At 37.9% G+C, this 14,300-nt stretch overlaps 1 protein-coding gene across 6 annotated transcripts in view; it reads right to left on the bottom strand.

Annotated features, from left to right (window-relative positions):
• The window catches only part of PPP3CB (protein phosphatase 3 catalytic subunit beta), a 63,548-nt gene that overhangs the window by 43,434 nt on the left and 5,814 nt on the right, over positions 1 to 14,300 (bottom strand). For all 6 annotated transcript variants that reach the window (XM_007520321.3, XM_007520323.3, XM_007520322.3 and 3 more), the window contains exons 2-3: positions 3,559 to 3,759; positions 2,756 to 2,880 (exon numbers count right to left, since the gene is read on the bottom strand). In XM_007520321.3, coding sequence (XP_007520383.2) covers positions 2,756 to 2,880; positions 3,559 to 3,759 — 326 coding nt within the window. The remainder of the gene's footprint in view (positions 1 to 2,755; positions 2,881 to 3,558; positions 3,760 to 14,300) is intronic.

The raw sequence follows: 14,300 nt of genomic DNA, 5'->3' as shown, positions 1-14,300 counted from the left end.
AACTTAAAATCATGATGTCCCAAGTTAGATCCCAGCATTGCATATACCTGAATGATGCTCTGGTTACTCTCCTTCTCCCTCTTTCTTTAACAGAGCACTGTTTAGCTCTGGCTTATGGTGGTGTGGGGTATTGAACCTGGCACCTGAGAGCCTCGAGGATTAGAGTCTGTTTGCATAACTATTATACTATCTCCCCTACCCTACAATACTTTATTTTAAAAAATATTGTTTATTTATTAATGAATAGAGACAGAAATTGAGAAGGGAGGGGGGAGGAAAGAGGGAAGGAGAGACACCTGCAGACCTACTTGATCACTTGTAAAGCTTTCCCCCTGCAGGTGGGGACCAGAGGCTTGAACCTGAGTCCTTGTGCACTGTAATGTGTGCACTTAACCAGGTGCAACGCCTGGCCCCCCATGATACACTTTAATATAAGGATATATATGTTCAGTTACCAACTAAGTTTCCCAAATTGCTTATTGCTTCTGTCAAAGCCTCTACTTTTTTTTTTTTTTTTTTGCCTCCAGGGTTATTGCTGGGACTCCATGCCTGCACTAAGAATCCCCTGCTCCTGGAGGCTATTTTTTTTCTTTTTGTTGCCCCTGTTTATCGTTATTATTGTTACTGCTGTTGCTATTGTTAGATAGGACAGAGAGAAATTGAGACAGATGGGAAAGACAGAGGGAGAGAGAGACACCTGCAGACCAGCTTCAACACCCATGAAGAGAGCCCCCTGTAGGTGGGGAGCCGGGGGCTCAAACCAGGATCCTTAAGCCAGTCCTTAGGCGCTTAACCCACTGCACTACCACCCAGCCCCTTCAAAGCCTCCAGTCTTTTCTGATAAGGTAGGAAGGAAAGAAGGAAGGAAGGAAGGAAGGAAGGAAGGAAGGAAGGAAGGAAGGCAGGCAGGCAGGCAGGCAGGCAGGCAGGCAGGCAGGAAAGAAGGAAAGAAGGAAAGAAGGAAAGAAGGAAAGAAGGAAAGAAGGAAAGAAGGAAGGAAGGAAGGAAGGAAGAGGGAAGGGAGGGGAGGGAGGAAGGAAGGCCCATTTTTTAGTTTTTTTGAAAACTTCCATGAGGAAGGACTAAGGGGTCTGATAATGAAACTATACATGGAACAACTCAGGATGATAAAATTCCTAAGGGAATTTGGGTGAACAGAGTTCTGAACGCCTTTTCACACAGAATCCTACCATATGTCAATAAGGTTGAAGACACTAAAGAAGGGGAAATAAGCAACTATAGCCTGCACAGGGGCCCAAGCAGTAGTGCACCAAGTTAAGCACATATATTATTATGTGTAAGGATCCAGGTTTGAGTCCCACTCCTCAGCTGCAGGGGGTGAGCAGTGAAGCAGGTTTTCAGGTGTCTTTCTCCCCCTCTCAATTTCTCTCTGTCCTATCAAGTGTAATAGAAAGGGGGGGGAAGGCTAACAGGAGTGGTGGCACTGAGCCTTAGTGATAACCCTGGTAGCAATTAAAAAATAATAAAGCCAACACAGAAATTCACCAAATAAGGCTTTTAATATCTAGTGGGAGGACTGAGGAGCTAGCATAGTGATTATGCAAAAGACTTTTATGTTTGAGTCCCTGAGGTCCCAAATTCAATCCCATATACCAGAGATTAGTAATACTCTGGTAAAAAGCAAAAAAAAACAAAACAAAAACAAAAACAAAACAAAACAAATCAAAACAAAAAAACAAGCAAAACATAACAGAAAGAAATACAAACCACTGTAATTCTGCTGGGAAAAATAGCTAAGCATTCAGACTTACAGTCAAATTATAGGCTGCACATCACTACTAACAATGTAACCTTGGGAAAGTTACTTAGCCTTTCCAAGCCTCAGGTTTCTCATCTATAAAATGGATAAAATAACAGCACTTACCTCCTGAAGTTGTGAGGATTACATTAATATTTGTTAACTACTCAGAACATGCTTGGATCATATTAAATGTTCAACATAAGAACCTACTGTCAGAACTTTTACCTAGCTGTTTTATCTCTAGAAGTTTCTCTTACAGAAATGATAGGACAAGCATAAAAAAAAAAGTATTAATAATATGACTTGGTGAAGCATCATTTGTAATAGCAAAAAAATTGAAAACATCCAAATAATAAGGAAATGATTACATTAATTATAGTTTACTTATTCAATGGAATATGATGCAACTATTTAAAATGCTGTTACACATACCTGAGACTTAATATGTTTAATGCAACTCTACTGCAATTTTTTTCTTAATCATATTAACTCCTCTCAGAATTTTTAAGACAAATGAATGCTTTAAAAATATACAGCAATTGCATGATACACTTGAAGTTCTTAATAGTACATAAGGAGAGATAGAAACACAAGATTTTAAACAGTAAAAGTATTATAACAGGTTGTATTTACTCAGAGAAAATTCAATTACTCTTTCTTCATGTGGGTTAATACATTTAGAGGGAAGAGAGATATACAACACTAGCTCAATGCCACTCAATTCAGAACAGTAAATACCCATTAGTTTGCTTATAATTTCTACTGGGGAAAATAGCAACTACAGTTACATAGGTAATACAAAGGAAATCAATAAACAATTTAAAAGATAGAAGAGCAATAAACAGTAGCTTTTCCTAAAAACTTCAGAATATGCAGAAGTATTAAAAAAGAACCCAATATATGTACTTTATGAAACTTATATTACCAGAAATTAATAGAAATCATCTATGTTAACACTTAACAACAAATCAAATGATAGTATATGATTATTACCTCTATACTAAAATAACCTCTGTCCACATAATCACCAAGAAAAAGGTATCGTGTATTAGCAGGTGATCCTCCTACTTCAAAAAGTTTCATCAGATCAAAAAATTGGCCATGGATGTCGCCACACACTGAAACAAGAAAATCATTAGTTATGGGGAAAAATAATCTCTAATATAACAAAATTTACTTAAATTCTTATTTTTACGTGAGAGATAGTGTAAATTATATTAAGAAATATCTGAGAAGTTGTCTACAGAGTCATGATAAGGATGGTTTGTACCCAGGTGTTCATATGTTCAAGATCTAGAACAATATTTAACAGAAATAATAAAACCTGCAGTCAGTGAAAAGTTTATGTATTACTCTTTAGGAAGTCAAGCATATGTTTAAGTTCTAGGATGACAAAATCACAGTGGTGGTAGTCAAATCTCCACTCTAACTCTGTACTTTCTGTTGACTTCTACATGATCTTTTTTTAGTATCTTACATTGAAACATCTGCCCAAATGATTAAAAACAAAGTAATTAAGTATTTGCTGAATCAAACTGAATTATGGCCAACACAACTGATGAAACCTTCACAAAAGCATATTAGACTAGTTTCTGCACTCAGATTTATTTATTCACTGGAAAAGGTAAAACTTAAAAAAAAAAAAAAAAAACTACAAAAAGCAATTTGAAAACTGAGGATAACACCCACATGATACTAACTTAGCATTTGATATTGCTGAAGAAGAAACAGTTTTATACCCAGGCAACTAAATAAAAGTAAATTAAAAATAGTATTCAAAATAAAAATGAATATACCTGTAATTGGAGCTTCTACTTCTATCATGGTTTTCTCTCTCCGAAGGATGGCAGCACCTTCATTGATAATTCTAAGTGCAATTTCTTCATCTACCCGACCTTCTTTTACTAAGTGGTTCTTCAGAACATCAACCCTGGGTATCCCATCCATGTCAAATACTTCTTCAGATGTCAAACGATGTGTTGGAGGGAAGGGGACAGCTGTAATTTTAAATTACTATTAATATATTCACATAAAACTAATAAATCAATCTAGATACATAAAGGTAAAAACTAAGACTCAAGATCTTATTTCAATTATAATATAAACATTAATTTTAGGAGACATAATCAAATCTTTCTTTTCATTAATTACATAACATGTTCTTTGTTGAAAATTATTAGAAAATTGAAATGTCCCACTAAGTTAAAAGTTCTAGGGCCAGAAGATAGCTCACCCTAGAAGATGCATGCCTTGTTATATGACCCCAGTTCAAACTCCAGCACTGCTGGGGAGTATAGGTATGCCAGGGAAAGCTCCAGTGCTGTGGTATTTCTCTTTCTCTCTGAGGCTCTCCCTTTCTCTACCTGAAACTAAAACAATGAGGTGGGAGGGAAGTATCTGAGACTCCAAGGTCCCAGGTTCAGTCCCTGGCACCACTAAAAGCCAGAGCTGAACAGTGTTTTGGTAATAATAATAATTTTTAAAATTTATTCATTTATTCCCTTTTTTGTTGTCCTTGTTGTATTATTGTTGTAGTTATTATTGATGTCATTGTTGCCAGACAGGACAGAGAGAAATAGAGAGGAGGGGAAGACAGAGGGGGTAGAGAAAGACACCTGAAAACCTGCTTCACTGCCTGTGAAGCGACTCCCCTGCAGTTGGGGAGCTGGGGGCTCGAACCGGGATCCCTATGCCAGTCCTTGTGCCTTGCGCCACCTGTGCCCAACCTGCTGCGCTACTGCCTGACTCCCCAATAATAACAATAATTAAAGCTAAAGAATTTAAAAACTGATTAGTAAAAAAGTTATTTTGGGGATATTATAAAGAGAAGTTTAAACATCTCTTAAATATAATTTTCTGAAATCAAAATGGGATTATATTTTACACATCAGGCCAAGAAAAAAATTGTTAATCCACTTAAGAAATGCAGTTTAAATCTACATTCTAAATTATGAATTGCTGAATTCTGTTCAAAATACAGAATTTCCTCAAAACCATCTGGAAAACCACCTCTTTCCTTCCTGTCCTCTACCAGCCAAACATACTGCATGTTTTATTTTATTATCTTTTAAAGAAATACAGAGAGGCAGAATTTGAACAATTTGAACTAGGCCTTGAAAGTAATTCAAAATTGAGGGGAGGGATAGGGAGGAAATGCTGTTCTACTAGGTAGAGCACAACTGCCTAGCTGTTCATGAGGTCCTAGGTTTGAGTCCCATGGACAGTGAAATAGGGCTTTCATGTCTTTTAAATTTGTTTTAAATTTTCATGTCAAAAAATAAAGAATAAAAAACTGCATCATGGAGATCACTCAGTGGTATCACACATGCATGAGGCCTTAAATTTGTTCTCTGGCATGGCATTAAAACAAAAAGAAGGAAAGGCCAGGTATTGGGCTGAAACTTGTAATAATGTACTAGATAGCAGACAACCTAAGCAGGCAAAAGAAAACTGACCAAACAGAATTTGGTCTAACGAGATAATTATTGACCCTGTTGGTCAAAATGGGGTTAGAATATTTTTCCATCAAAAATTAGTATTTGGGGTGGGGGGTAGATAGTATAATAGTTATGCAAAGAGACTCTCATGTCAGAGGCTCCAAAGCCCCAGGTTCAATCCCCTGCACCACCATAAGCCAGAACTGATCAGTGCTCTGGCTATTTAAAAAAAAAAAAAAAAATTAGGGAGTTGGGCGGTAGTGCAGCTGGTTAAGCGTGTGACACAAAGCGCAAGGACCGTCCTAAGAATCCTGGTTCGAGCCCCTGGCTCCCCACCTGCAGGGGAGTTGCTTCACAAGCAGTGAAGCAGGTCTGCAGGTGTCTTTCTCTCCCCATCTCTGTCTTCCCCATTTCTCTCCGTTTCTCTCTATTAGGACATATCTAACAACGACGATGACATCAACAATAACAATAATTACAACAACAATGAAAAACAACAAGGGCAACAAAAGGGAAAATAAATAATTATAAGAAACTAAAACAATAATAATATTCTAAACTACTAATTTAAAAGAGGGCTGTGGGTGTCTCTCTATCTCCCTTTTTCTTCTCAATTTCTGACTGTATCCAATAAATAAAAATAATAAAAAATTTAAATAAAAATAAAAGAGGTAGTTGGCAATTCCTAAAGCATATTAAAGTCTATCTAGCAGCCTAGGAAGTGGTGCAGCAGTAGGGGGTGGGGTTTGTAAGCATGAGGTCCTGAGCTCAATCCCTGACAATTTGTATATCAGAATGATGCACTAGTTCTCTCTCATCAATAAACATTTTTTAAATCATCTCTCACATTTATTCTAGACTCAAGATTCTTGACTTATAAGCCTTCCTTCACTGTAATCAACATTATATAAGACATAAGGACTGACACATGAGGTTCACTCCAATCCTAAGCCTTACCCATAATTACTGCTTTGTCTCTGACATCTTGAACTCTAATCTCTCACATGACCAAAATTGCCCTGTCCCTTCAACAAATGGTGTTGGAAAAATTGGGCAGCCACATGTAGAAAGATGAAACTAGACTACTACTTAACACCATGCACCAAAATAAAATTAAAATGGGTTGAAGACCTGGATATTAGACCAGAAACTCTAAAACTTATAGAAGAAAAATTGTCAATGATACTGCATGATCTTCACATCAAAGATGTACTTGGAGATTCAACCCCACGGAAAATTAAAACAAGGGTAAATAAATGAAACTACATTGAACTAAAAAGCTTCTACACAACAAAAACAAACTACACAAAGATAACCAAGTAAACCACTAAATAGGAGAAAAATATTTGCACATCACACATCTGATGAGTGACTGATATCAAACATCTATAAAGAACTGGTACAGTTAGTTCAACAAAAGAAAAAAAATAACCCAGTAAAAAGAGGGGACTAAGAACTAATAAATAGACATTTTTTAAAGAAGAGATATGTAGTCCATTTATCAGAGATATGATTTATTAGAGATATTCTCATTTCATCTTATACCTGTGAGAATGTCCATCATCAATAAATCAGAAAATAACAAGTGTTTTAGAGGTTGTGGAGAAAAAGGAGCCCTATTAAGACTGTATGGAGAGTCCTCAACTGAATAAAAATGAATTACTTTGTGATCCAGCAGGACCGTTCTTATACATTTATCCAAAAGAAACACAATCACTAACTCAAAAGGACATATGCACCCCTATGTTCATAGCTGCATTATTCACAATAGCCAAAGTGTGGAAGCAGGCAAAATGCTCACTGACAGATGACCGGCTGAAGAAGTTATAGGGGGTGCCAGGTGGTGGCACACCCAGTTAAGTGCACACAGTATGAAGCATGAGGACCTGCACAAGGATCCAGCTTTAAATTCCAGCTCCTAACCTCCTAGGGGAAGCTTTGCCAGCTGAAAAGCAGATCTAGAAGTGTCTTTCTATCTCCCCCGCTCCTCTCAATTTCCCTCTGTCCTATCAAATAAATGAAAAAAAGTCCGCAAGGAGCAGTGGATTCATAGAGCCTGCACTGAGTCCCAGTGATAACCATGGAGGCAAAAAAAAAAAAAAAAAGAAAGAAAAAAAGGAAAGGAAAAAAAAAAAGAAAAATTAGAAATTCCAGAACACATACTCCATAGACTACTACTCTACAATCAATAAATACAATACTGTGTCCTTTAGGACAAAATGGATGGAACTGGAGGTAATTCTTAGCAAAATAAGTAAATAGATGAAAGACAACTACCGGATGGTTTCATTCATTTGAAATCTAGAAAACTGATACAGATGAAGTTATGGAAGGAAGGAAGGGAGGAAAGGAGGGAGGAAGGAAGGAAAGAAGTGAGGGAGGGAGGAAGGAAGAGAGAGAGAGAGAAAGGGGAACTAGCCTGTAAGACTTTGTGAGAACTATAGTGGTTACCTGTTATCTTTGGGAGGTGGGGAGCTGGGGACACACAACCTTGGTGATGGGTGTGGTGGGGAACTATATATATATACAGTATGATCTTGTAACCCACTATTAATCAGAAATAAAAAAAGAACACTCATTTCATTTCCCGTATCTCCACTTGATCTTTAATTGTACTAAGAATCAAACAAACAAAAGAACAAACAGTCCTCCTTATCAAACCCTTCTGGCTACCTTTGCATGTATTTTTTTTGTTTTGCTTTTTTTTAGAATTGATTTTAGCTCTTTATTCTATTTATTTCTTTTTCTTTTTTTATTTTTTCTTTTAATGTCAGTTCTAATTCCATCTACTTTGGGAAATTTCTTAAGAGTCAATTAAATGTGTTAAAACCCATTCCTTTAAAATCTGGAAGCAACCCAGCTGTCATACAACAGATGAGTGGCTGAGTAAGTTGTGATCTATACACACAGGAATACTACTAAGTTATCAAAAATGGTGAATTAGGGGGTCGGCGGTAGAGCAGTGGGTTAAGCGCACATGGCAAAAAGACCAAGGGCCGGAGTAAGGATCCCGGTTCAAGCCCCTGGCTCCCCACCTGTAGGGGAGTCACTAAACAGACGGTGAAGCAGGTCTGCAGGTGTCTGTCTATCTTTCTCTCCCGTCTGTCTTCCCCTTCTCTCCCCATTTCTCTCTATCCTATCCAACAACGAACGGCATCAACAATAACAACAATAATAACCACAATGAGGCTACAACAACAAGGGCAAGACAAAGGGGAAAAAATGGCCTGGAGTGGTGGATTCATGGCACTGAGTGAGCCCCAGCAATAACCCTGGAGTCAAAAAAAAAAAAATAGTGAATTCACCTTCTTCATCTCATCTTGGACACAGCTTGAAGGAATCATGTTAAGTGTAATAAGCAAGAAAAAGAAGGATGATTATGAGATGATCTCACTCACAGACAAAAATTGACAAATAAGAACAGAAGGGAAAACACAAAGCAGAACTTGGACTGGGTTAGGTGTATTGCACCAAATAAAGAATGCTGGGGTTGGGGTTGGAGTTTCAGGTCCTGGATCATGATGGTGGAGGAGGACCTGGGGGTGGTGGTGGTGGTTAGAGTGTTATGTAAAGAAACTGAGAAATTTTACTCATGTAACTATTACTGTATTTACTATTGAATATAAACCATTAGTCCCCTCAATAAAAAAATTTAAAAAAACATTCCTTGTATTTTTTCATAAATTTTCATTTTTGTTTCCAAATTTAAATATATATGTTTTCTTTTACTGCACAATCATTGATACTTGAGTACAATTTCATTATATACCAGGACCCCACAGTTCTCTTCCAATTTTGAAGATACTAAGGTGTCTACCACATTTTAAATATCCTGAATTTTGTCCTTTTGTACTTACATTCTACATGCCAACCACAACTCCCAATTTGTAGATGAGTTAGTTGTTTTTATTATAAACTAAATTTCATTTTCCTGACCCTTACCATTCATATCTACATCTCTTTTCTGCACATATTATCTTCCCCCCCTTTTTACAATTAAATTTCTTGAAATAGTTATTTCCAATGGATATCTACATTTTACTTTTAGTGTGTTCCACAATCCAGATTTATCTAGTTTCTGCTCTACCCCTTTATAACTCTCTCATCTCTTGGGTCCTTAGAATCACTCACCTGCTTGTTTTTTTTTAATTTCTTTATTGGGGAATAAATGTTTTACATTCAACAGTAAATACAATAGTTTGTACATACATAACATTTCCCAGTTTTCCATATAACAATACAACCCCCACTAGGTCCTCTGTCATCCTTCTTGGATCTGTTTACCTGTTTTGTTTGTTTGTTTTGTTTTTTCTTCTTCTTCTTCTCCAGTCATATCTGGTTTGTCTATTTCACAATTTTTTACTTCTTTCCTGACCTTTAAATGTCAGCGTGCCTCTAACATACCCCCCTCCCCTCTCTCCACAATCATTTTTCAAGGGCCTCTCCAGGACCTTGACCTTACTATAAAGCAGCAATGGTAGGGACTGTCCCACTTTCTGGAGGGAGGCTGGGTCAGCCTACTCTGCCACTCGAGGAAAAATGGTTCTGAAATGAGTGCAGACTAGAATGTTCCCAGCTGTGACCATGAACTGCGAGCTCAGACTGACAGGGACTCGAAGGTTATACAGGCTCCTGCGTTAAGTATAAGTGTACATGGACCCTGGACCCTGGGTCAGATTGATGTGGTAAACAGTTAATTGTATTTATATGTTTTCTTCAAGTTTGGGAGGTATTCTCTGCCCTAGTCTAGCTTTCTAGTTCTATTCTCTGACTACACCTTCCCAGACAACATTTTTAGTCCACCATCATGTTAACTATCAAGTTCAGGCAAACATCACTAAAGTTTTAGGCCCCTAGGAACACAACTAAAATAAAATTCCTATCTTCTTAGCATCCTAAAGTCCCTATTCTCTCTTGCTCTAGTCCTACAATCTGGTTCCTGTTTATTAAACATTTTGTCCTGCCTCATAACTTACTGCCTTTCAGGCACCAAGTTGCAGATGCTACTATGATTCCATCCTGACTCCATGGGCAGACGACCTCATCCACGTGTCCTTGAAACTTACCTCTCCAGAGCCCTACCCCACTAGGGAAAGACAAACAAGCTGGGGGTATGGATCGGCCTGCCAACACCCATATCCATCGGAGAAGCAATTACAGAAGCTAGTCCACCTTCTTCACCCTAAAAAGAGTTTTGGTCTCTATTCCCAGGGGAGGAAAAATGTTAGGGGAAGATGACTAGAGAGTTCTAAAGCCAAATTCCACCAGGGACTGAAGAGAAGAAAAAGGAAAACACATTCAGGAGTAATAGGTGTAGGTGTGACTTGAAAGAGAAGGCAGGATCATGGGGAAAAAATGGGCAGGTAGATAGATAGATAGATAGATAGATAGACAGACAGACAGACAGACAGACAGACACGCAGGCAGGCAGCCAGACAGGCAAATATAGAATAATCAACCCATATCTGTGACCTTGGGATAACCACTGCAGTTTCCACTGGAGGAAATGGGGATATAGAACCCATGGTGGGAATGGAATGGTATCCCTGCTATTTTCTAACTTTGTAAATGACTAATAAAAAAGTCAAATGTATCCCACACTGCATTCTGTCTTTGGTCCTTCTATTACACTATTCTGAACTAGTGATGTCACTCATAATCACATCATCAGCTAAAGTCTGCACGTTGAGGATTCCCTGATGCAGGTCTGTGCGCTTTCCACCATGTGCGCTTAACACACTGCACCACAGCCCAGCTCCTGAGGATTCCCAAATAGATTGCTCAGTTTAGGCTTCCACCCTGAATTCTAGATCCCCATTACCATTAAATATTGTCATTTGTATGTTCTACATCTATCTCAAATTTGGGATGTCCAAAATACATGATTTTTCCCTCTGAACCCATTACCAATAGCTACCCATATAGGAATTATCCTAGGAATTTCCTTCTTCACTCTACATGGCTGCCAATAAAATCGAAATAACTTTCTGATCAGTTTTGTCCCTTTGATTTTGAGAAGATGAGTAAGAGCTTTTCCTCCCAGAAACTACATTTATTTTAGTTTTACCCGTGTTTCAGAGCACTCTCTCAAGTTCAGAATTCTCTTAATCTGGATTGGGCTAATAGCATAGTAGTTATACAAAATAGTTTCAGGCCTATGGAACCAGAGGTTCCAAGTTCAATCCCTAACACCTTATGCCAGAACTGAGTAGTGCTCTGGTAACAACAACATAATTGTATTTCAAGACTGATTTCATTATATAAAATTCAAATTCTTTTTCATAAAATATCATGCAAGAGTCCTTGTGAACTTGCTTACATTTCCAACCCACCCTCTTTTGCCACTATCTCACATTCTAGATACATCTTACTGTATAAATACTTATTTCCATTTTTCAAACTACATCACTTAAAAAAAAAAATCTCTGCGGGAGTCAGGCGGTAGTGCAGCGGGTTAAGCCACGTGCCGCAAAGCGCAAGGACTAGGGTAAGGAACCCTGCTGGAGCCCCAGGCTCTCCACCTGCAGGGGAGTCACTTCACAGGCGGTGAAGCAGGTCTGTAGGTGTCTTATCTTTCTCTCCCCCTCTGTCTTCCCCTCCTCTCTCCGTTTCTCTCTGTCCTATCCAACAGCGACAACATCAACAACAATAATAACTACAGCAACAATAAAACAAGGGCAACAAAAAAGGGAATAAATATATAAAAAATTTAAAAAAAATCTCTGTACTTTGTACACCTCTTTGGCTAAGGTGTACTATTTACTCTATTTTTTTGCTTAACTTCTTATCCTTAAATATAATTTCAGTGTTCAGTCTTTTTTAAGTAATGCAGCATATACCTGAATGATGCTCTGATTCTCTTCCATTAATAGTAAGCCTTTAAAAATACTTGTTTGTCTTTACTAATTTATATAGCAATGACAGTATGTTTACAGTGCTTTAATGTATTTTCAGATGTACAAATTCATATGATTCTCTGTAACAATCTGTGAGTCTGATAGCACAGATTTTACTTTCATTTCACAAATTAAGCAAAAGATTTGGAAAAGTAAAATGATTTTCTCAAGGCATTTCAACTATTAAGAGGCAGGGCCATGGCTGAAACTGATCTTCAGCTGCTACTCCTATACCAACTGTGTTATTCTAATACAGTATCAGTGTTCTTTGTTTTGTTTTGTATTTTGTGGCATTGGGGTCTCTTGCACATGCACAATGTCACAACTCCTGGGCCAATCTTTTCATATATATATCTCCAGGATTTTCTCTAGTATCACGGCACCACTATGTGTTGTTAAAAGTTTGAGGATGGCTCATGCATATGGCAAGTTAAGCTATCATTCAGTCCAAAAATACTCTTCCGGGAGCCAGCTAGTGGCACATCCAGTAGGGTACACACGCTACCAAATGCAAGGACCAGCGTTCAAGTCTCCAGTCCCCACCTTCTGGAGGAAGCTTCCTGAGCAGTGAAGCAGTTCTGCACATAACTCTCTCTTTCTCCATTCTCTATATTTGTGTCTTTATTAAAAAAACTTTTTAAACTATGCTGAGTCATCAAAAGTTTGAGAAAAATAGTATATACTACTCAACTGCCAGGAGAAGCAGCAAATATGTCAAAATGTTCAAAGATGTTGTTTCTCTCAAGTCACCTTGTGGGGGAGGGGAGCTGCTTTACAGAACAGTTGTTGACATGGGGGTACAATTTATTATCACCCCATGATAAGCATCTGCTAAGCAATCTCACCCCCAACTTAGGTTCTTTTTCACCAGTATGTACCAGGATCCCAAAACTCCCTAACAAATCCTATAGTACTGCCTTCAAATTTTCAAGGTTATCTTTTGGATTTTATAATTTCTGTTGGTTCTTGGAATGCCCCCCCATAATTGGTTCTCCTTTCTAGCTTGTTTTATTACAGTATCATTACTATCACTCATACTTAAAATGTTGATCTCATTGTTCTTTCTGGATTCCAAGTCTAATGGTTTCCATTTTGTGTATCAGGAAAAAAAAAATCTAAGGCTAACTCTCTTTTGGTAAAATTTTGGTAACTGTGGTAAATTTTGGTAAAATTTTGCTGAATTAGTTTACTCAAAAACTTTGAGTAGTTTTGTAAAGACTGAAAAATATAGGGAAGAAAAAGTCTAAAGCTTGTTTTTAAGGTCCATCTCAACTTGATCATATTCAGTTTACTGCATGTCTTTCCAATCTTTGACTCCAACTAAACTGCTCAATTAAATAAATCAACTGGATTACTGCTTCCTTAAAAGTTACACTCCAGAGTCAGGCGGTAGTGCATTGGGTTAAGCGCAGATGGCACAAAGCACAAGGATCGGTGTAAGGATCCCGGTACAAGCTCCTGGCTCCTAACCTGCTGGGGAGTTGCTTCACTCCTCCTCTCTGTCTTCCCCTCCTCTCTCCATTTCTCTCTGTCCTATCCAACGACAACAATAATAACTACAATAATAAAACAATAAGGGCAACAAAAGGGAATATTTTAAAAACATTTAAAAAAAAAAGAAAGCTACACTCTAGCTCACTTAGTGCCCCTGCTTTTTCATGTGCACAACCCAAGTTTGAGCCCAAACTCAACCATACTGGAGGAAGTTTCATAGCTGTGTTACATTTCCCCCTCTTCCTGTCTCTGTATGAAAAAAGTTGGTTTGAGGTAATGAAGCCCTAGGAAAACAATAACAAAAATATAATGGTGCCCTTCAACTGGTTTCATTCCCATATCCAACCACTGATTCAGAATTGCTACCATCTAATATTACTCAGAATTTGAATCTGGTTTCTTTTCCCGTTATTTCATGCCTTGGTCACTTCTGTGAGGAAACATTCAGGACAGTTATCTCAGCATGCCAGGCTCATGCTTGCTACATGCTTGATAAGCCATGGCCTAATTACCCTGCATGGCTGCTAACAAAGATCTGTAATTCTCAAGCACTTACTAGGTGTCAATCGATTGCCAAAGTTTCAGGTGCTAAAGGCCACAGCCAATTTGACACCTGATGTGAATAAGTGGGTATGTGGCTTGTTAAAATTCTGCAGCCATATATCTGGCTAGAGATTCCTCTAAAGTGCTAGTTAAGAAAGACCATGAAAT

This window comes from Erinaceus europaeus, chromosome 1 (assembly GCF_950295315.1).
Source record: "Erinaceus europaeus chromosome 1, mEriEur2.1, whole genome shotgun sequence".
Lineage (NCBI taxonomy): Eukaryota > Metazoa > Chordata > Mammalia > Eulipotyphla > Erinaceidae > Erinaceus > Erinaceus europaeus.
Note: the sequence above shows the minus strand (reverse complement) of the source record. Positions and strands in the feature narration are given on the sequence as shown.